This window comes from Macrobrachium nipponense, chromosome 7 (genome assembly GCF_015104395.2).
Source record: "Macrobrachium nipponense isolate FS-2020 chromosome 7, ASM1510439v2, whole genome shotgun sequence".
Classification (NCBI taxonomy): Eukaryota; Metazoa; Arthropoda; class Malacostraca; order Decapoda; family Palaemonidae; genus Macrobrachium; species Macrobrachium nipponense.
Genome location: NC_061109.1, coordinates 97,352,660 through 97,373,747, shown reverse-complemented (window position 1 = coordinate 97,373,747; position 21,088 = coordinate 97,352,660). Strand labels below are relative to the sequence as shown.

The 21,088-nt window shown below is 35.5% G+C and overlaps 1 protein-coding gene across 2 annotated transcripts; it reads right to left on the bottom strand.

The window, feature by feature from the left end:
* Window positions 1–350: 350 nt before the first annotated feature.
* On the bottom strand, window positions 351–20,756 carry LOC135217432 (uncharacterized methyltransferase Sca_1399-like). 2 transcript variants are annotated; one of them, XM_064253297.1, is made up of 8 exons: window positions 20,619–20,756; window positions 12,006–12,086; window positions 11,677–11,781; window positions 8,595–8,746; window positions 4,825–4,940; window positions 4,271–4,363; window positions 3,739–3,851; window positions 351–673 (listed from the first exon to the last, which is right to left on the bottom strand). In XM_064253297.1, the coding sequence occupies exons 2-8, from the start codon at window positions 12,006–12,008 to the stop codon at window positions 602–604; spliced, it is 654 nt and encodes a 217-aa protein (XP_064109367.1). In that variant the 5' UTR covers window positions 12,009–12,086; window positions 20,619–20,756; the 3' UTR covers window positions 351–601. The 2 variants fall into 2 exon arrangements, with proteins under 2 accessions (XP_064109367.1, XP_064109368.1); XM_064253298.1 differs by lacking the exon at window positions 20,619–20,756 and adding an exon at window positions 20,565–20,588.
* Window positions 20,757–21,088: the final 332 nt, after the last annotated feature.

Genomic DNA, 21,088 nt, shown 5'->3' with positions numbered 1-21,088 from the left:
CTAGGCAATTAATAATATTAAGTCAGCTTAAGTTTAACCCATGAATAAAGAACGATAATACTCAGTTATGCCTCTAGAAAATAAAACTAAATTTATGGTGGAAAGAAAGGCACATAAGTTGGCAAATTGGTCTACTTTCATTACTCAAGTGTATGAAAACTGCAGCAGACAGAAGTATTATTTTCATTTCTACATATACTGTAGCACACATTGTCCTTGGTAAATGATGCAAAGATTATTTACCAATCTTAAACTGCTGATAAAATTGGCTGTCAATGCAGCATGATCATAATGTAACGTTGCCATATCTGCAAAACTTTATGGCTTATCAGGAGAAAACATATACCATCCAAACTAAATATTTTTATTTGCATGCAGTACATAATGTATTTAGTAAATGATGCATAAGTCATTTGACAGTTTTAAGGACAGCTGAGAAAACAAGTCTTAAAATTAGTACAGGATTTCACACTGGATTGCTTGAGGTGCTTCACTATTTACATAGTTATCAACACATAGTAATGGCTCAAGGCAGTGTACGTCATAAACAGTTTGGTTATCATAGGCTGTCCAGTCTCTCCCTCTATATCTATGGTACTTACTATAAGACCTTGTAAGTAAAGAGAAGTCCATCCTTGTTGAAAGCATAATTATGGATGGTTTTAAGCGCAATCTGCAAAAGAGAAAAAAGTAAAGTCAATGCCATTTTTACTTCAAGGTAAGATTTAAGCCTTTGTTGCTTACAAAAAACGTAATTGAGTAGAAATAATTCGTTGAAGATAAGTTTAGTTATATTAATAGAAATCATTATTAATTCAGGATTGTATTTAGGAACTCTGTAGAGTATGGATTTAGTAAGTCTTCCATTTATCTTAGAAACTTTATTTGACCTAGTCCAACCGTAGCACTGTGCTGTACCTCTCGAAAAACTTTGTTCAGTTGATTTAAATGTACGTTTTCATAAGATGAAAACTTGTAGACAATCTAGGAAATGCGATCAAATAAAAAACGATTTAGACAATGGCTGATTATCCATCAGTTTTTAAGTCTCATTATTCATGTCAATAGGGGATAGGCAATTCGGTGCTAATACATTATGTAGTTTTATAAATTTATGCATTATTATTTTGTTTCTTTCATTAAATGGGTAAGTGCAGAAGCTGAAGGCGTTATAGTGCCACCCCCCCCCCCCCCTTATTTTCATGCGGGGAAAAGTTCCAGAACCTATCGCGGAAATGAAAAAATACCCTCTAAAATACTTATAACTACCTATTTTAACATTTCACTGCTTAATTTGATAGTTAAAATTAAAACTTTACCTTGAATTATCATACTATTTTGATTTATTATAATTTTAAACAAAAGTACATCCCAAAATACCCAAAGTAACCTACATTACAGAAATTTCTTACAACTGTTACTCTTAAGTATCCCCTTTCAATCAGACATGTTTTCTTTGGTGTACGGCATCGTTCTGTGCATACTATAATGTACAGGGCGTATATTTTACGTATAGTATTGATATTTTAGTGTGTTGTAGGATGATTTTGGAATTAAATTTACTGTACAGGTACATACGTGGGTGGTTTAGAATGACGAGACATGACCTCCAAAGAGAATGCTGTACTTGTTCGTTATGTTAGTACTTTCGTGATACATACAAATACATGATAAAAAAGGATTTATAGTACAGTAAGTTCTTGGTTTACGTCGTTTTGTGGTTAGTCCTCACCATTTCCCATACATTTTTAAAAATTCTGGTGCCGTCATTCTCGTAGCCTGCCTCTCTCTCTCTCTCTCTCTCTCCTCTCTCTCTCTCTCTTATATATCAGTACTGTACTGTACATATCCTTTTAATGGAAATTACACCAATTACTGTACTATAAACATAAAAAACACCAAAATAAACAAATCAATGAATTTAGCGACAGATGAGGAGTATTTTTCCAATATTTTTTACTTTTTTCTGATTTATTGTACCGTATATCATTACAAGTTTATTTGACTATGATTATCACACATATTGTACCAGTACTCAAGAGAATATTTATCAATGTTGATGCTTCATCTCTAATCACGGTATAAATATTTAAAAAAAAAAAAAAATTCTGTAGGCAACACTCGACATACTACTCTCATCCTAGCCAGTTTTTAAGTGATTGTGAAGTCTCGTCCCCAGCGGTTTCTCTCTCGGAGATAAGAGTGATTTTTTATGCAAATATACTTGTTTTGTACAGTATATTTTTACGTATTGATAATTGTGATGTTACGGTGTCTTTCATTGTTTCATGCTTTCCATGTTATAATTACATTCAAGTTTTTGCATTTCAGTAAAAGCAGACAGGAATATAAATTGCAAATAATTAGCGGATATTTCAGATACTGGACAGAGAGAGAGAGAGAGAGAGAGAGAGAGAGAGAGAGAGAGAGAGAGAGAGAGAGAGAGAGAGAGAGAGAATTCTGGGCGGGGTGGGCCCCAGAATGAGCTTAAATTTACGATTTATACTAAAGATTTATTTAATTTGTATTACTGTAAACATTTTATAGATACTTTGTTGTGTTCAGAGAGAGATCTTAAACTTAAGCTCATTTTGGGGCCCACCCCGGAATGACAGGTGGGCCCCAAAATGAGCTTAACAAGTTTACGATTTTTATTACAGGTATATTTAATTTGTATTAAACATTTTATAGATATTTTGCTGTGTTTTCATTAATATTAACATTTAAAAGTTAGTAAATCATTTATAATACAAATGTATTTAGTCATGAAAATAAAATGAAATGCAATGATTAGTAAATATTGCTCTGTGAAAAAAAATTGCTAATTAGTGAAAATTTCCCTCGCCCACAAGTGAATCAGGCGTTCAAAAAAAAAAAAAAAAAAAAAAAAAAAAAGAAAAAAAAAAATTCCGCAACAAAATGAAGCGAATAAAATGGGGTGGTAGAGATGTGAAACACGTAAAAGGGGGAGGCCCGCCCATTGCATATGTACGCTGTTAATTTTATTGGATGTTTGTAAAGCAAGTTCTCTCATTGGAAAGGGGCAATGATGGTTTTGTGACGTCATAAGACGTACGGTAGACGGAGTTTGTGGTGGTAACGAAGTTTGTAAGCGCTCTCGATTATGGTTTGTCAGTTGAGTTCGTGAGTCTTTTTGTATTAAGATCGTGAGCTGACTTCGGCAAACAATACAGAAAGAGCAGGTAAATAAATAAAATAATTGTTATATATTAGTTAGGCTAGGTGTTTCTAGAAGCGGTAGCAAGAGCACCGTAACACCACCTGTCTTATGGGAGCTCTGTCTCACCCGATGTAGTACCTAGGAAAAAGTGTTGTTGGTCTGCAGATATATATATGGACGCCTCTGCAGAGGTCTTTTTTTCTCCCTAACTTTTCCTCAGTCCCTCTGATATACTTAGGCTTAGTTATTTACTCTATTTGTATGTATTTTATTGCATTTTTCTTTGCACGTTTTAGAAATTTCGACGACATTCTGGTTTACTACATGAATTTTTGCTCGTTGTGAATATGTTAATAATAAATGGAGTCACTCGACGCATTCTGAAGCTTTTTGCAAAATATCAAGGAGAGGTTTTTATTTAAAGTTTGTCATAAATTAAATCCTAATTGATTTTTATGTTACTTTATAGACTGAACAATTTCTTATACATTTAACTAAAGATAATTATGATGCATTTGATTATATATTGATAATAAAGGTTTTGATGTGGAGATTACCTTAGTCCACTTTCCTCGTTTTTCCATCTCATCCATGTAAGGAATCAGTTTGTTCTTGTATTCTTCGACGTAATCTAGGTACTCCTTCCTCATCACAATGATGACAAATCCTCCTTTATGAAGGGAGAAAAATGTAGAGATAGCAAATTTGTAAGTTCGAATACATGTCTATAGCAAGAATGGTTCTCCCCAAATCATTCGTTTGATGACAATTCACTCATTGAAAATTTGGACAGTTGGACATTGAAACTCGCGCGGTACCTGCTACAAATTGCTCTGTTTTAATAGATCCTTTATTTATGTTTTAACTCATTATATACCAAAAGGTTTACAGGCAATCGTTTCTCGTAATTATATGTAAATTTGTTTTTATATATTAATGTACTTGACAAGTAGCAGAACTAAATTGACTGAATATATATAGTGACATTTGAAATATTTTTGATGAATTGTTTAAGTTCTAAGAAATAAGGTTTAGATATCAGAAAATCGATGAACAGATCAAGTTAATAGAAGTTGTTGAATAGCTTACCAGACTTCACTATTCTGATCATATCATTGATGCCTTTGACAGGTATGTGGCCCTCTCCCATGCCACCTGCGATGACTAAGACGTCATAAGTATCTGTTGACAAGGGTTTTAAAGCTTAAACTTCTGCAAAGATTGAATACCTCAAAAGGCATTGTTTCAAAAGAGGCTATTATTAGCTAATCCAACACAGTTCTCTTTCCACTTCTTGAAATGAAGTATGTCCCTATAGATTTTAGGTAATTTAAAATTGAGACACTGATGTAAACAGAATATTGAGATATTATTGTGAATAAAAAAGAAAGCTTTATCCCATATATTAATTATCTAAAATTCCATAGACGTATGTAAATAAACAGAAGCCCAGAAATCTCAAATGCAATCTATACTGCATAACTTTTCATGATAATAAACAGACCTCTTACTACAGAAACGTAGGCAGCAAGCGTCGATCGGAATCTTAGAGAGCCATATTTATGGTTATGAAAATGAAACAAAATACTCCCTACAAATAAAGTCAATAAGTCATCATTAGTAATGAACTGAGTCTGACTTACCTTTGGGGACTGAATTGTGTCCAATTCCAAGGAATTCTGAGTAAGTGTTTGTATAGGCTTCAGTTTGCTTCAAGCGAGCCATCATGCCCTTCGATGGCTCCAGGGCATCAATGTTTCTGTCAAATTGAATAAGAGATTTTAGGTTAGTTCGCAACAGGTAAATTAAAACATAATGATGATTATAAACCCATAAACAGAACACTTTGATCATGCAGCCTTGACTGACCAAAATTCTACTAAAATCATTCACAAAATATTCAATGTTACAGTATGTGACAGGAAGTATGTTATTTGCTATTCAATATATCCAAGAGTACCTGAATTTTCTAATACTAATGATGACTGATGAAACAAGATTCTTCTTAGATATTGTTATAAAAGTTTTTAATAATAACTTAACCAAAGTGTGTGATGAAAGATGAGATTTTAGTTCTGAAATACAAGGACTAACTGCTTTCTACTCTAATACTTTAATACGCCACTTAATGGCTTACGAAGTTATATGCTCGCAGTTTTTTAATATTACTGTTATTTACAATGGAAGGTAAAGATTATATTTGTACTGATCACTTTTTGATGATATTGATGATAATATTTCCAATATATTACTTAAAAGCGTGTAAAAAAATTCAAAATTGAAAAAATAGTGTTACAATCCACAGATATTATTTCAGTATTGAGTGATACTGGGTATTTAAGTTTTGTGATATGTAAAGTTTAGAGGTTGAGTACTTTTATATATCTTTTATATATTCAGCATTATTTATATAGCTACCTTGACTATTGTATGTTATTTTTAGTATATTTAAGATATTTTTATGCTCTAATTTTTGTATATTAGATATTGCAAGCAGTCGTGGACTGCACTTGCAATATATATTGTGGGTATTGGATGAGCATAATGATGGATAGTACAAGATGGTAAATGCAGTCATGCACCTCGTATGAATTCATGGTGCCCCTCATTGATTCTACGTTTACCTTTTGTATTTTTCAACAGTACCTTCCTGTGAAAACCTGCAAGTGTTATGAAATGCATGTAATAGTGAAAGCTGGGGACACGTTAAATTTAAATTCTAAGTTGCTCTAATACAGTCTCTAGATCAGTGGGTAATTAGAGAATCGTTTAGACTGTGCGAGACAATCCCACTAAAGAAGACATAATAAAAGATGCAGAAACTGCGTGCAGTCATCATGAAAATGATCAAACTTGAGGCAATAAACTCATCTTGGAAAAAGATTCCGCCAGAATGTGTCAAAGACGTCACACCAAATTTATTACGGAGAATATCAGAGGAATAGTGAAAGAAAATGCGACTGTCAAAGATATGATCTTGCGGAAATTCAAGATTTAATTGAAACTTCCTCAATTGCGTTAACATAGGGCGTCTTGATGTAGCTTACCAAAAGTAATGCTGCACCAGATGGTGAAGAAGCACTGCTTGAAAACAATTTTACTCGAGTCCCAATCACACTGGGCTTGCAACCAGCTCTCGACCACATGCAACCAAAGGTTGGAAAGTCATAGGATTTTTATGTTGATCGTGCAAAAGTTTGTTGAAGGTTGCGGACCTCCTTACGACCGATTTGGTTTTAAGGAGGAATTCAATGATGCATCAAATGAGCATTCATCAAGTAATGGCTATCCAAAGGACAGGAACCCTTTTTCAGTTGGATATTAGGAATTACAAAACTCCTGGTCGGCCTGGTTGATTAGATATTTCCACCATTAAACTTGAAGAGCATTGTTAACTACTCGTACACCGGTCCATCATTGTCAACCTTCTCCAAGCTAGACACTAGTGAGGGTTCGACACATACAACATTTCGTTTTATAAGGTCTACCACATATGCAACATTTCATTTTATAAGCTGTATATTGTACAAAATTAGAATATCCCTCCCTTTTTAAATAGTGACAGGTAACCAAAAGGGTTTGTAAATTTGCAGCTACTGTTGTTTGTCCTTCTAAATATAGTTGTGCTGGGTCAGCAAAACTGAGACATTTTCATCCTATTCCTGACCTTATTCTCGTCTGTGTGTCCCAAACGTCGAACAAATTGGACTAAAGTACGCAGCAGTGGGATGATCAGATTCCGTCCATTCATTTGAATAGAATTTGCAAAGCAATGGGGCTGTATAATCTGGGATATATCTACCATAAGAATTAAGGTAAAAGCTTCAGTGGCATCAGGTCTTTATACCACTTTAGATAACTCACATCAGACCTAGGTGCTCCTCCATAACATACAGTGTACATACTTGGTTTTGAGCAAACGTCGGTAACTGGTGGTACCCTCAGCTCCAAAATTTGTCAGAGCATAAAAAAGTCATTTGATGTAATGCACCTCGGGAACTTGGTATTCTTATGCTCCTGTGCTCTGACACTTTTTGTTTTCAGCTTTGTACACAACTTACGTTCATGTATAGAAACATACATTCATAACATGAGCATAAGGAATAACCTTATGTTTAGATATACTCTGAGTAAACCCCCTGCATTCACAGGCTCGCGTTTAGCGAAGTCAGTGATTCGCAAAAATATGTGTGGAACTTATTTATCGATTATTCAAGGAAAAATTCACCCATTCGCGGATTTTTTGTTTTTTTCGCAGAGCAATTTTCAGTATTTTCATATTCTCATGACTAAATACTGTACTGTACATACATACATACATATAGTACATTTTACGATGAATTAATGATTTACAGCATTAATTTTCAAATATTGACATTAAGTTTAATGAGATTAAATAATAGCCTTCAATAATGATAAAGATAATTTCTCTCTCTCTCTCTCTCTTTCTCACTGAGATGAGAGAATTTTTATGGCTATGTAATATGTATGTTTATTTGTTTTGTACAAATGATAAATAAATGATTTGCTAATCTTCAAATATCAATATTAATTAAAACAGCAAAATATCAACTCATTAAAGAAAATACAGTGAATTAGTAAGATTTGAGTTCATTACATCTTTCCCTCATCTTTTTCCCAGTCATGTAGAATGCTTTGGAGCTGGGGCGGAGGGGGGTGGGGGGAGGGGGTCGTGTAACCTGTCAAGTATCCTGAGATATTGACGGTGGTCAAATATATGTTGCCCAGTCAGTGCTCTCTCTCTCTCCCCCCCCCCCCCAAAGGTGAGAGATGGATAGACAGACAGATAGAAAGGTAGAGCGGTTGATAGAAGATATACATAATATATATACTATTATTGATATTTTTAATTGAAACCGATGTAAGCAACACTCTCTCTCTCTCTCTCTCTCTCCTCTCTCTCTCTCTCTCTCTCTCTCTCTATGGAAGGGCTATTAGAAGTATGCACTATATATTGTGAAGGATAAAATGTTTAAGATGACTTCGGAATTATATTAATATAATTTCAAAGATTAATACAGTAATAGGATAATAGTCAAAGGTACATTTGATGTAGAATGACACTGTAAGTATACATTTGGTATTTGAGCTATCAAGATAGGCATTTTATAAGCGTTTTCGGAGAGGCAGAGCAAGTATTCGCTGATTTTAACTATTATCGGGGACTGGTATGCATACCCTGTGCCCCATCGTGAATGATCAGATTTTGATCTATGCTTATACGTTTGGGGTATATACCATTATTTTGATTATTTTTCTGTATGAAATGTACAAATTTCGCGTGGTTGTACAAGTTAGCAAGTTTGAAGATTAATTTTCGGGGAACAACAGAACTCGGCATTCATTCATCTTTGCCTCTGTTGTTTGTCAAGAACGATAAGTGGTAACTTACGAGAACCCTTTGTCCTTGAGCAACACACCAACTCTTCCCGTCCCGGCGGCAACATCGATGATTCTGATGTCGTCACGTTTGTCCTTAGATATTCTAGCTGCCACCTCATTAGCTGCTATTTCGGGACCTCTGTAGCGTTCAGGACTCAAAATCTGGGAAGAAGAGAGAGAGAGAGAGAGAGAGAGATGAAAGGGTAAACGATTGTGTAATTGTAGTAGAAGTATCAAGGATTACCAAGTTCTCTTGTGTATTAGGAAGAATTTCAAATTGAATTACAGAAGGCCTTTGTTAGGTAATGCAGTGATTACTGATAAAAAACCCAAAAAAAGAATCGATCACATCTTGGCTTCACTGGAGCACTTTCAGATAGTTATATTAAAACGATAGAATTGATAATCTTATCATTACCCATGTATTGGAATAAAACACATTGCTAGGCATTCGGTAATGTGAAATTTAAATTAATTATGAATATATAATCATTGCTGTAATGCGCTTAACAGTGGACCCCCACCTATCTGCGGTTCCAGATTCACTGCTCCACCTATTCATAGGTTTCTCTATGGAATGTATTATGCATTATTCGCAGAAAAACCGCCTGTTCGCAGTGTTTTTCATAGAGAGATATTAATTGCTATATTTTCATATAATTTTCGTGATAATGCATATTTTGTGATAAAACTAATAAAATGCGCAGGTAGAAGGATATTTTAGAGCGTTTTTTTTTTTTTTTTTTTGTGTTTCAAGTATTAAAAGTTTTACGCGTTTAAGAGGGGTTTCAAATATTCGTGGAATTTGGCTATTTGCGGGGGAGGGGGGGGCGGTGTTGTGGTACGTATCCCCTCCGAATACCGGGGGTCGACTGTATTATATCGAAGCTTTACTGGTTATTTTTGTAAGGTATTAACAAGCCATACTAGCAATAGTGTGGCATCTCAGCAGGGATGGTAATTCAATCCTTTCATTAGAGTGATTTAAGAAAATATATTTATTTTAGATCACTTAAGCTGCGTTGACACCAGATCTCCAGCAGTAGTTTGAACAAAATGTGTCGATTGCTCTCACTGTTCTTATCATATAGAAAATGCTGGAATTGCTGATTTATTGGATGACTTTAAAGTGGATGACTTTAAAGGACCTCAGTATTTAGGTGTTTGGTACTGAAGTACCTGTGCTTCCAGTGAAGGTAGAATATATGTAATTGATTATTTATGCTGTAACTAATTTTGCTTTCTTCCAAAATTAATACAAAACTTCAAAGCAGGTTTATGTATTTTCTTCAATTCAACTTACAGTAGCACTCCAGACTAAGGCTGACTGAAGATGACAAAAAAATCTATTCTTTATTATTATTATTATTATTATTATTATTATTATTATATTATTATTATTATTATTATTATTATTCTGTTGAAAATGATGACTGCGTTGTGCAAATTGATTTTATATTGCGTTTTTTCAATTTTACTTATAATTTGCCTTTCTTGCAAGTCAATATTGGCCAATAATCGGCCAGTGTTCATATTTCAGTGATTTAAGCAGCGTTCTACAGCAGAATTCTCTAAAAAGATCAAGTTATTGAAATCTGGTGTTGTAAAGCTGTAGAGATCGGTGGTGTCTTATCTTTGACGCCATTTATACCCTTAGATGGAATGAGGGTTTACTTGGTGCTTTTCTGCGTTTTCTTAGTACTTTTTCTGTTCTGCAGTTCTTCTGTCGACATGTTTTGATCAACCCGTTCGTCATGTTTTGGACGAATGAGATGAACCTGGAGACACAGGGTGTGTGAGGCTTTATTTATACCGAGCTCTGAGGTAGTCGAATTCTCATTGGCTTCCTTGGTCGATTCTCCTTGGGCAGAGCCTACTCTCATGTGACAATAGTTGCGTGCACTCTTGCATGTGACCTCTGGAGTACACGATCATAGTATCAGAACGATTACTGCTTGCCCATGACGCTTCTGATTGGTTCACTCATCCAGAGTGTTACCCTTCGGGTGACACTCCTGTGTGGTATTGAGACTAGGCTTCTCTCTCCTGATGTGTAGGGCTTGTAGGTGGCGATGGTCAGTTGGTTGATGTATTATTTCTTATGTGAGGGATGATGGAATTTCTTTTTATTCTCAGGTTACGGACAGTTCTGGCTTGATTAAAATTGGCACCCTCTGGACATGACAAAAGATCCTCTAGGATGGTAGTCATGCCGATGTAAGAACCGAGCACTCTAGATGTGGGCATTTGTATCGGTAGACCATGTTGGGTTTTTCAAGGGATCCTGATTAAGGGGGCAGGGATATTTCTCATCACAAGGCTGCTGGTCATCTTATTCTTGTAGAATATAATGTGTTTAATCTTCTCGGGATTGGCCTGGCTGATGTTGCCTTCAGTGATGGTCTCGAGGGTGCACTAATCTTCTTTATATCCTTTATGGATTTTTCCTTTGTAGAAAAGTTTGATGTCATCAGAGGTGTCAGGGCGAGGTTCATATATACGTATACATATAGACAAGATTCATGGACTCGCCAATTCGTAGATTTTTCTATGGAATACATAGTACACACATTCGCCTATTCTCGGTATTTTTCAAAGATAAATATTAACTAATTACTGTATTTTCATATTTTCTTAAATAATTGCATTTTTTCTGAGGAAGCTATTAAAATAATCTAGTATAAGCATTTTTAGAGTTTATTTTTTGTGTGTGTTTGAACTATCAATATAGGCAGAGGCAGATATAAGCATTTTTAGAAGGTGCCAAGTATTTGCACGTTTTAGGTATTTGCGGGGATTTGTGGTACACATCCTCTGAGAATAACGGGGACCGAGTGTATATATATATATATATATATATATATATATATATATATATATATATATATATATATATATATGTATATATATATACATATATATAATATATATATTATATATCTATATATATATATATATATATATATATATATATGTGTGTGTGTGTGTGTGCGTGTGTGTGTGTGTGTGTGTGTGTGTGTGTGTGTTCTGTGCGCGTGTGCTGAATATGTCCCGGTTAAGATTAAAATAACAGAGGGAACAAATGAACTTACCTCATCATATTTTTGAGCCATGTTTGTGTAACGGTCAGTCACTTGATTCGGTGTGATTCCCGGTTCGTACCAACGGTAGTTAGCCTGGTATGCGGTTGTGTCATCCTTTAAACAAATTTGAATTTTAGAAAATGTGATGGTGTATGATAACCATGCGACAGACTTCTTGTGACCTTAGAGTTATGATGATTATGATTTTTTTTATAATAGTTTTATCACACTGCTTTAGATAGGAAACTACCCTTTATACCCCGTATTTTTGAAAGAGTGAAGAATAACAACAAAATTGTAAAAATTCATTTACCTTGTAATAAACGATAACCTCTTACCATGTTTGGGAAGAATCAAAATCGGCGATAGTGAGACTGGTAAGATGAGCTGGCGACGCGAGGGAGTAAATCTTACTTGTCCTGTGTCCAAAAAAATACACGAGTTAAGGAAAAATATAATGGAGGTAAATCAGGTAGTGTTTATCGACGAGCAATTGTCAAACTAAGCCCGCTGAATAGCTCATACTTCATAAATATAAACAATTATAAAGTTAAATGAAAAGAAATTGTGTAAAGGTCATTCAGAGACATTTCACCTCCGTTCACTTAGCTAAAGCAGTTATCTAAATATTCGGCAACATATCCGTTCTCATTTTCATGTTATTAGACCGATGCACGCACACCACAAAATACCCTGCAATTTTTTGTTTCCTCTCACAGCAATATATCACAGTTGCCATTGAATGCAACCATAAGATAACATAACCGGTTAACAACACCCAGCCCCAGAGGTCCAACACGGGAGTCTACGATCCTTTGCTCGTGACATCTTTTAATTCGATTAGTTCATTATAGTAATCAGGAAACAATCTATAGACAATGTTCCATGAAATCAAATACGGACATTATGCCCACATGTACACATATGTATGATTATCATTATTATTATTGCGCATTTCGAGAGGCACTGAGACTATGAAATGGAGCACTGTAAGCGAGCCCTTTCTCTCGCTAGTGTCCTGGGATTCAACCCAAGATTGGCACTGACAGAGTACGTTGAGTGGCACTGTTGAACTACTGGAGAAGGCACACAACAGGGCAGGCTACACGGACCTGCAAAGCAGTCAGAACTGATACACAAGTCCAACGACAAGTTCAAATAAGTAAAAGTGCAAAAGCATACGAATTACTTAACTTCTACATTACGTTATTGTAATACGTCTAGTGGGTTGGTAGCAGGTCTATGATGGAGAATGTTAAGGAATGGGAAAAAGGAGAAAACAGTTGTAACAGGGAATGAGTGTTGATCTAGGAGGTGAAGGGCCAACAGAACAAATTCCAATTTCAGTGACTTTAGTCCGTGGACAGGATGGGCGTAGTCAGGGCCAGGGCATCGGCAGAAGGATGTGGGTCGCTTGCAGGCTTCACCAAAGGGCATGCAGTTCAGGTAGAGGCTAGCCGGGCCAGCATCAAAACGAAAGTAGGAGATAACGGCGGACCGAGTCGTAGGGCGTGACACTGCTTCCAGACAATATGGTAACGTACCAGGTTAGGGCGTAATGCAGGGCATACTCCCGTGGGAACTGACTAGGGCAAAATGCCGTTTGGTAGGCTAGGTCAGGCCATACTTATACCAGTTGACTGTAGAGCTGGTCATATCTGGTTCAGGCCGGCGTGATTCTCCTCTGGTGCTTTCATCTCTACCGCCAGTCTTTGTTAATTATCAGACAAAGGTCATTGGACACCAGCAGAAAAGTGTGGAAAATGAAGTACAATGGAAGTTACTTAGGGTCGTTCAGGACGACCATCGGTCATGTAGGTGTGTGTGGGCGAAGTCGCAGAGGCGGAAGGGTTTTTGATAACAATAGCGAGGGAAAGAGGTTAAAGAAGGCAAAAAGGGACAGGTCATCGAGACGCGTGACGTGTGACTTTGGCATATGGCCGGCAGTGACGTTTGACAAGAGGATGACAAGCTACCATGCAAGTGTGGAGTGTCGTTAAAATCATATTCGCAAGGGAGAAGGGGTTTGACTCTCCAACAACTCATAGACACTTGCCGCCAATATGCAGAGAAATTTGATATCCTATACAACGAAAGTAAGACCCAGTGCATGGCGCTGCTCCCGAGATCGCTTAAGCAAACTGCAGAACCACAAATTTTCCTCGGAAATCATCGGCTGGAATTCGTGCGCGAATTTCCGTATTTGGGTCACATTATCACGGACGACCTAAAAGATACGGCAGCCATAGAACAGAGGCGTCGTAAACTATGCGCAACTGGCAACATGTTTGCAAGGAGGTTTGCCTTCTGTCACCGAGACTTGGAACAGCATCCATGGGTGTTCCCTGTGGACAAACTACACCATGGAGGCTATGAGATGTATCAAGTTGTTCATAATGACATTCTGAGACGCCTCACAAACACTCCTCGCTACCACTGCGCCCACCTGGACAATTTAAAAATCATCGTAAGGCGAACAATGTCCAGACTGATCATCCGACTGCGAAACAACAGCAATTCGCTTATACAAGGCATCTTAAGTAGTGAAGCAAGAAGACGACCTAAATTGTGGGGAAGATGGGAAAATGAGGTGTTTGTTCCCTAAATGACTTGATCTCTGTTTTTGCAAAATGTCATCTGCAGAATCTGTCATTATTATTGTATTGCTATGATTATTGTCATTACTGGTATTTTCCTTTTTTCATTATTACTGTGATTATAATCAATATAGTTTTTACCTTCAATTTTTAACTCTTCTCAATCTTAGTACGGGTATGACCATTATTTTGACTACCATCTTATATACTACGTCAGCAAATATGGATATTGCCGATTAGATTTTTTTTTATCATGTTATCTTTTGTATCTAGACTGTATGTTATTGTCTATTCTTTGTATATTCCATGTATATGGCCTTGAGCTGAAAATAAAAATTATCATTATTAATATTACACAATCTCTCACGGTGGTCCAAGTGGTCAAAACAAGATGGGGGTCGCGTTTACTGGATTTGACATTTCCTGTCCCCGTATCCCGTATTTTATTGTTTTGAAATATTCTTTAAGTTTTCACAATTTGTTCAAGAAAAAAAAAGAAAAAAGTGCAAAATGGAAGCTTATATATAACACACACACACACACACACACACACACACACACACACACACATATATATATATATATATATATATATATATATTATCTATATATATATATATATATATATATATATATATATATATATATATATATATATACATATATATATATATATATATATATATATATATATATCCACTACCCTGTTTACAATATAAAGAGGATTAGTCATTAGTTAACAATATACAAAAGATTAGTAATTCAAATACCATACTTGAAACATTTGATTCTTAATGATATGTCACCAACTCTACAAAAGTTGTAATTGTTGATTTTACTTGGACTAATAGTTCAACTTATGATAGCCGTATGCCTATATGTCTACAAAGTTCACACATCTGAAGGAGATAAAACATTAAGACAGTGACGGCCTTTGAACATGAAAAAATTAAAACATACAAACAGTGGTGACCTTTAATTTATTATGGTAATATCCTTTAATCAAGCAAACGTAAAGTAGGAAAACAATATCGGAAAAAAATCTGTTTATGGGAGACTCCAGGTACTTTTTCTGACGCACCAGTAGTGTCTGATTCGTTTCAAGCTCTTACAACGGAGTTGCATAATAGTACCAGATGTCGCTATTATAAGCTGTTGTCCAAAAAGTTTTGAAGCATTTTGCAAAACATTTTCATTTAAAAGAAATACAAAAATGACTGTGCTCTTAAAAGGAACTTATAAAAATGAATTCCCTAACAGTGATATTAAACGTATGCAAATAGTAATTAGTGCGTGTTATGAATGAAAAGAAAACTCGTCCACGCGTCGGCATACGACAGCATAAAGACTGGTTTACTCTTACACAATTTCGTGGTGCGGGCTGTCACGGCGTGGGATCGCAAGAAACCGTTACAAACCGCACTATTAACGCACCAAAAGCGCGCCGCCTCGCTGGCGGGGGGAGGGGATGAACGTTAAAGCCGCTCGACGCCGCCCGGATTTTAAATCATTTCAAATTTTTGAGCGGTGTCTGGCGGGTTGATGAAGTCGCACGAGGCCGTATGCGGTGTAGCGCGTCCTCGCAACAAAAGAGGTAAGAACCCGCATGGTGCCGTGCCACCGCACCACACCCCACGAGGGAGTGCTATGGCGTGATGTTACCGCGCCGTGCGGTGCCCCTGAGGTGCCCTTACACGATTAATAAATGGCGTGCACATGTTGCGGGACGTGCGGCGTGTTACGGCGTCTCCTTAGGTAGATTTTTTTTTCGGTGAATCTCAATACTTTTTTTCCTTTTATTAAGAAATATTACTTTACAAGATTATATTTTACAATTTTGTATATACATTATAAGATCTATGTATAATATAAAAATATTACAATTTATTATTTCTCTAAATATGTTTTTAAATTAGAAACATACTGATTCGTAAAAATTTTTTTAACATTCGACTTAAATCCTATAATATTTACATTAAATGCATTTAACAGTCTATTCTTAACACATTTAATAATTTGCTTATCAGTACTTATTCTTAAATATCTTGCCATCCATATACATGAAATAAAATCTGCTATTATTACCATTGCTGCATTTTCATCCCTTTTTGAGTTTGCTTCAAAATCTAGTTTTAAAATCCTTAAACTACTATTAGTTTTTAATTTACAACATTTTCTAAGCAATTCGAATACCCAGGACAACAAATTCTTAACCAAAGGACAGAAATATACCATATGCATAATAGTTTCTATGGATCCACAACCGCATTCCTTAACATCTTTTATTTTCATCATGGCTAGCCTATCATTTGTACTTAAAACTTCATGAACATACTTAAACAAAATTTCTCTACTTTTATTTTCTATAGACTTATTATTTACATGCTCCCAAATTAGTTTCAGTTGAATAGTGGATACAATTTTTCAATATTTGGAACATATTCACTGTTTTTCATTAAATGTTCATATACCACTTTCGTTTTTATCTGTGGATAAGAGGTCATCTTATTAGCACTTCGTAATATATTTATCATACTTTCATAGAAACTAGGTGTAAAACTATTGCAATCCTGATGTTGGCATTCATTTTCTTAAAGGTAGGTTGCTCTGACTTTACAATAATAAATAATCATTTGGTAACCAAAACAACGATCTTTTAAACATTTTAGAAATGTACTAAACATGATTGACTTCGCTTTACACTGAATATCAATAATTCCCTAACCACCTCTTAATTTTGACAAAAACATAGGTCGATTGGATGGAAGGTTGCCGCGCATTCTGGGGAGGATAAAAGGGGCCGGACAGGCCACGGGGCCATCATTCGCGCTCTGACAGCTTGTCGACAATGTATAAATAAATAGAATTTAATTTTTTTAATAATAAATGATTTTTTAGTTATTTTCTTAATATTAAACGATTTTGTACACTTTATATCATTCATAATGTTTCTTTGTGTAATAAATATGTTGAAATACTGACTTGCATTTACATTTTCCTTACTGATGCTTAATTTATGTCATGACAATATATATGATGATATGATTGGGTGAAATGAAATTGAAAAATGAAAAAGCATGGCCATAAAGAATAATAACATGAAGAAATATAACAGGAGATCTAACATGAAATATGATATATGAAATATGAAATAAATAGAACTCGGAAAATAACTTGAACTATAAAATGAAATGTAACATGAAATAAATATGGCCATCAAATGATATAATAACATACAAGGTAAAGAAAAATAATATAATATTGAGAACATGATCAATGAACATGAACACATACAAATATGACAATGAAACAATAATTAACATTGACTGGACATAGTTGTTTACAGGGGAACAATGAAAAATCAGTAACAGACTAAAGACATATTGACCTCAGTTGATAATATGATATTTGCAGTTGAAAATGTTATGGTGTAAGCCAAGTCCCAATTTCATTTTCTTACATTCTATACTTTTCATGTTCATTTTCTTACAGTTTGTGCTTTTCACGTTCATTATCTTACATTCTATGCTTTTCATGTTCATTTTCTTACTCTATGCTTTTCACGTTCATTTTCTTACATTCTATGCTTTTCATGTTCATTTTCTTACTTTCTATGCTTTTCATGTTCATTTTCTTATTTTCTATACTTTACATGTCCATCATTTGCTTCTCATTTGTCTCATTATTATGAATTATGTTATTATTACTCCGCAACCCACCCGCAACACACCGCTACACGGAGTAAAAAAAGCCGCAAGAGGGCGTGGCCTGGCATAGCAACAACGACCATAACACCGCGCCAACTCCGTAACACTCCGCTAGGCACCGCAGGAACACGCCGTGAGGTGGCCGGGTCCGCCCCACGCCGCCAAATAACGGTAATTTTTTCTCCCAACCGCGTCAATTTTGTAACGGTTTCTTGCGGTCCCACCCCGTAACAGCCCGCAACACGAAAGTGCGTAATTGTAAACCTACCTTAAGGCCGCAACTTCTTTCCCACCGTTATCCCTACACTAAGGGGTCGGTTGCCTGATGTGCCTTTCCTTACAACATCAGGCATGGTTTATTATTAATTGGCAGAGGGGTTTTTACGACCGCATGCCCTTGCTTTCATCAACCACAGTTATTAGCGGTGGGCTTCGCCTTTGAATAAAAAGTCCACCTGCAAGGCAGCAGTTTCGACAGTTATTGGTGGACGGCCTAGCTTTTTACTAATCAGTAAGACTGCACAGCAGCAGTTTCCACAGTTATTGGCGATGGGCCTAGCCTTTTACTAAAAAGAGTACGACCGCAAGGCAGGACCTACGGTGGTAGTATTCTTACACCCCTACCAGCACAAGACCGCAACTACACATGAACAAAATGTAACAAAGTGTTGGCTGGCTAGCAGGGAGAGCAATGTCACTCGAATGGACACTACCCCGCCACTCTGGCTAATTTAGGAGATACAAAAACGGGATACACAAATCTTGTCTGATGGAATGAAACAGGAATATACGTAGAAGTGAAGTAACGCTTGGAAACACAATTAATGACTACCAAGACTAAGAACATTTTTCTTCTGTATAACCAAGCTGAGCTGACAGACGACTGTCTGTGTTGATTGGCGTTTGCTCGGTAGAGTGTTGCCAACACAGTGAATTCTAGTAAATTTTACAACTTCACAGAGAGGGACGTGCATTTTTCTCAACGGTAACTATTCATAGATCATAGATTATCTAACTTCCAAACTGCTAACACATGCAAGATGGTTAACATGCAATGCAAAACCCCGACTCTAATAACTATACCTTGCAACTCTAAACTTTCCAATCGGTGGCAAGTAACACAGGTGTCTCAACATTGGAAATCCTAGCAGCATTATCATTGAAAGAGCCCTCCGCTGCAATCCGCTATGAATTATTTGTGAACGAATTTATGAGTTTCTAGTTAAATGTGGCATGTATTATTAATCGATTTACACTTTTCCTATCCATGATATAAAAGTTATCGTAGTAAATACCTCGTTTTCCTGATTTCAGATTTGCCTTTTCGAGAAATTAATGTTTTTCTTTGAGAATTAATTTACAGGTTGGAGAAATTATTACAAGTTCTAGCTAGCAGGAATGCTAATTACTAAGTAACTCGAAGAGATCCTGGTATGGTTGCCGTTATTATGTATTTCGAGAGGCGCTGGAGTTTACTGTATTGAATTGGATCTTGCAATAAAACTCTCGAAATACCGTATCCAGAAAAAAAGAACAAATAATTAATGGCAAGTCGCCAAGTGAGACATCTGCTTCTCAACACTTACTTTATTTACCAAGCACACTGGTAAATTAAAAGTAACAGATCTCACTAAAGTGAAAATATATGATAAATCAATGAACTAGAAATTAGTAGTACATTAAATAATTCCAATGTGTACATATACAAGAGGTCTTTCAAATTCCCGTAGTCACACAGTTATATAAACCCAGTAGGGCGGACTTCACTTGGCAAATCAGGAACACAGGAGACTTGGTAAATGACATTGATACCACTCCTGGAAGCGAAATAGTTCCAGATGAGGCTGATAGTTTAATATATATCTTAGAAAGAGTTAATACTCATGCAACATGGATTGCATTACTCTAATCATATTAACAAGGGATGGCGTTACTCTATGCACTTCTAGAATGGGACACACCCTGGCACAGATAGATACAGTTTTGCTAAGTCGAAGGAGAAGGGACTGAATTAAATTATGAATTGAGAGAGAGAGAGGCATCAAAAGGCTTTGATTAGGGTTGGGGCTTAGCAAGAAGGGAACAGTCATTATCCTTACTAGGTGTTTTCCCTGGCGTCCCATATGTAGCAGAAACAGAAAACTCACTAAAAATCTGTTGCTCCCTATACTGTGACTATACCTAATCTCCCTAGTCAATGGAATATTTCTGGAATGTTAAGAAAAAATGCGATGCATATACGTACATAAATATATATATATATATATATATATATATATATATATATATATATATATATATATATATATATATATATATATATATATATATATATATTATATATATATATATATATATATATATATATATATATATATATATATATATATATATATATAATATATATATATATATATAATATATATATATGTATATATATATATATATAATATATATATATATATATATATATATATATATATATCATAATGTGACTAAACGAAAGTGCAGTTAGTTACTAACTAATAACAAGAAAAAAGACCACTCCAAATCTACACAAATATATAAAAGCTGAAAGGGCTGCAGAATTTACCCTTGTGGAGGAAAACTCAGACTGTAATTGTGGAAAGCCAAGAGGTCTCCTTACCTTAATGTGGAGTGTGTAGCTACCACCAAGCGTGTGATAAAATATAATAGTTGAAATGACTCGGGTATCCCCAAAAGTGCCGCAAACGCTCAAAACCTTAAGGAAAAAGAACTGATTGGCACCCCGGCTACTCATAAATAACTTATAAAGATTAAGGATTTACCCAGAAGATAACACAATTTTTATATGTTTATTGGAGATATGTAATCAGTAGTTTATAAAAAAAAAAGAGAAATGTGGGTCTCTGTCCCCAAAAGCATTATGGTTTAGTAATGATTTTTAATCTTATTATTGGGGGCGAAAATATTAACTAATCAGTTCATTTTCAAGAAAACATGAATGAGGTAAATTGAGCGTCTCATTTCTCTGTTAACTGTCAGACACCATCCAAAAACGTTGCCTCTCTTCCTTTGGTCGTGAGAGCATAAGTCATCGTATTTAACCAAAGAAAGAACTGTTGAGTTTACAGC

Bases quoted from the DNA above. Each gene is read 5' to 3' on its own strand.
- LOC135217432 (XM_064253297.1), bottom strand. The intron at 8,747-11,676 runs GTAAGTTCATTT...TCTTCTTCCCAG, and splicing joins TGGCTCAAAAATATGATGAG to ATTTTGAGTCCTGAACGCTA. The intron at 674-3,738 runs GTAATCTCCACA...TCTCTTTTGCAG, and splicing joins AACGAGGAAAGTGGACTAAG to ATTGCGCTTAAAACCATCCA.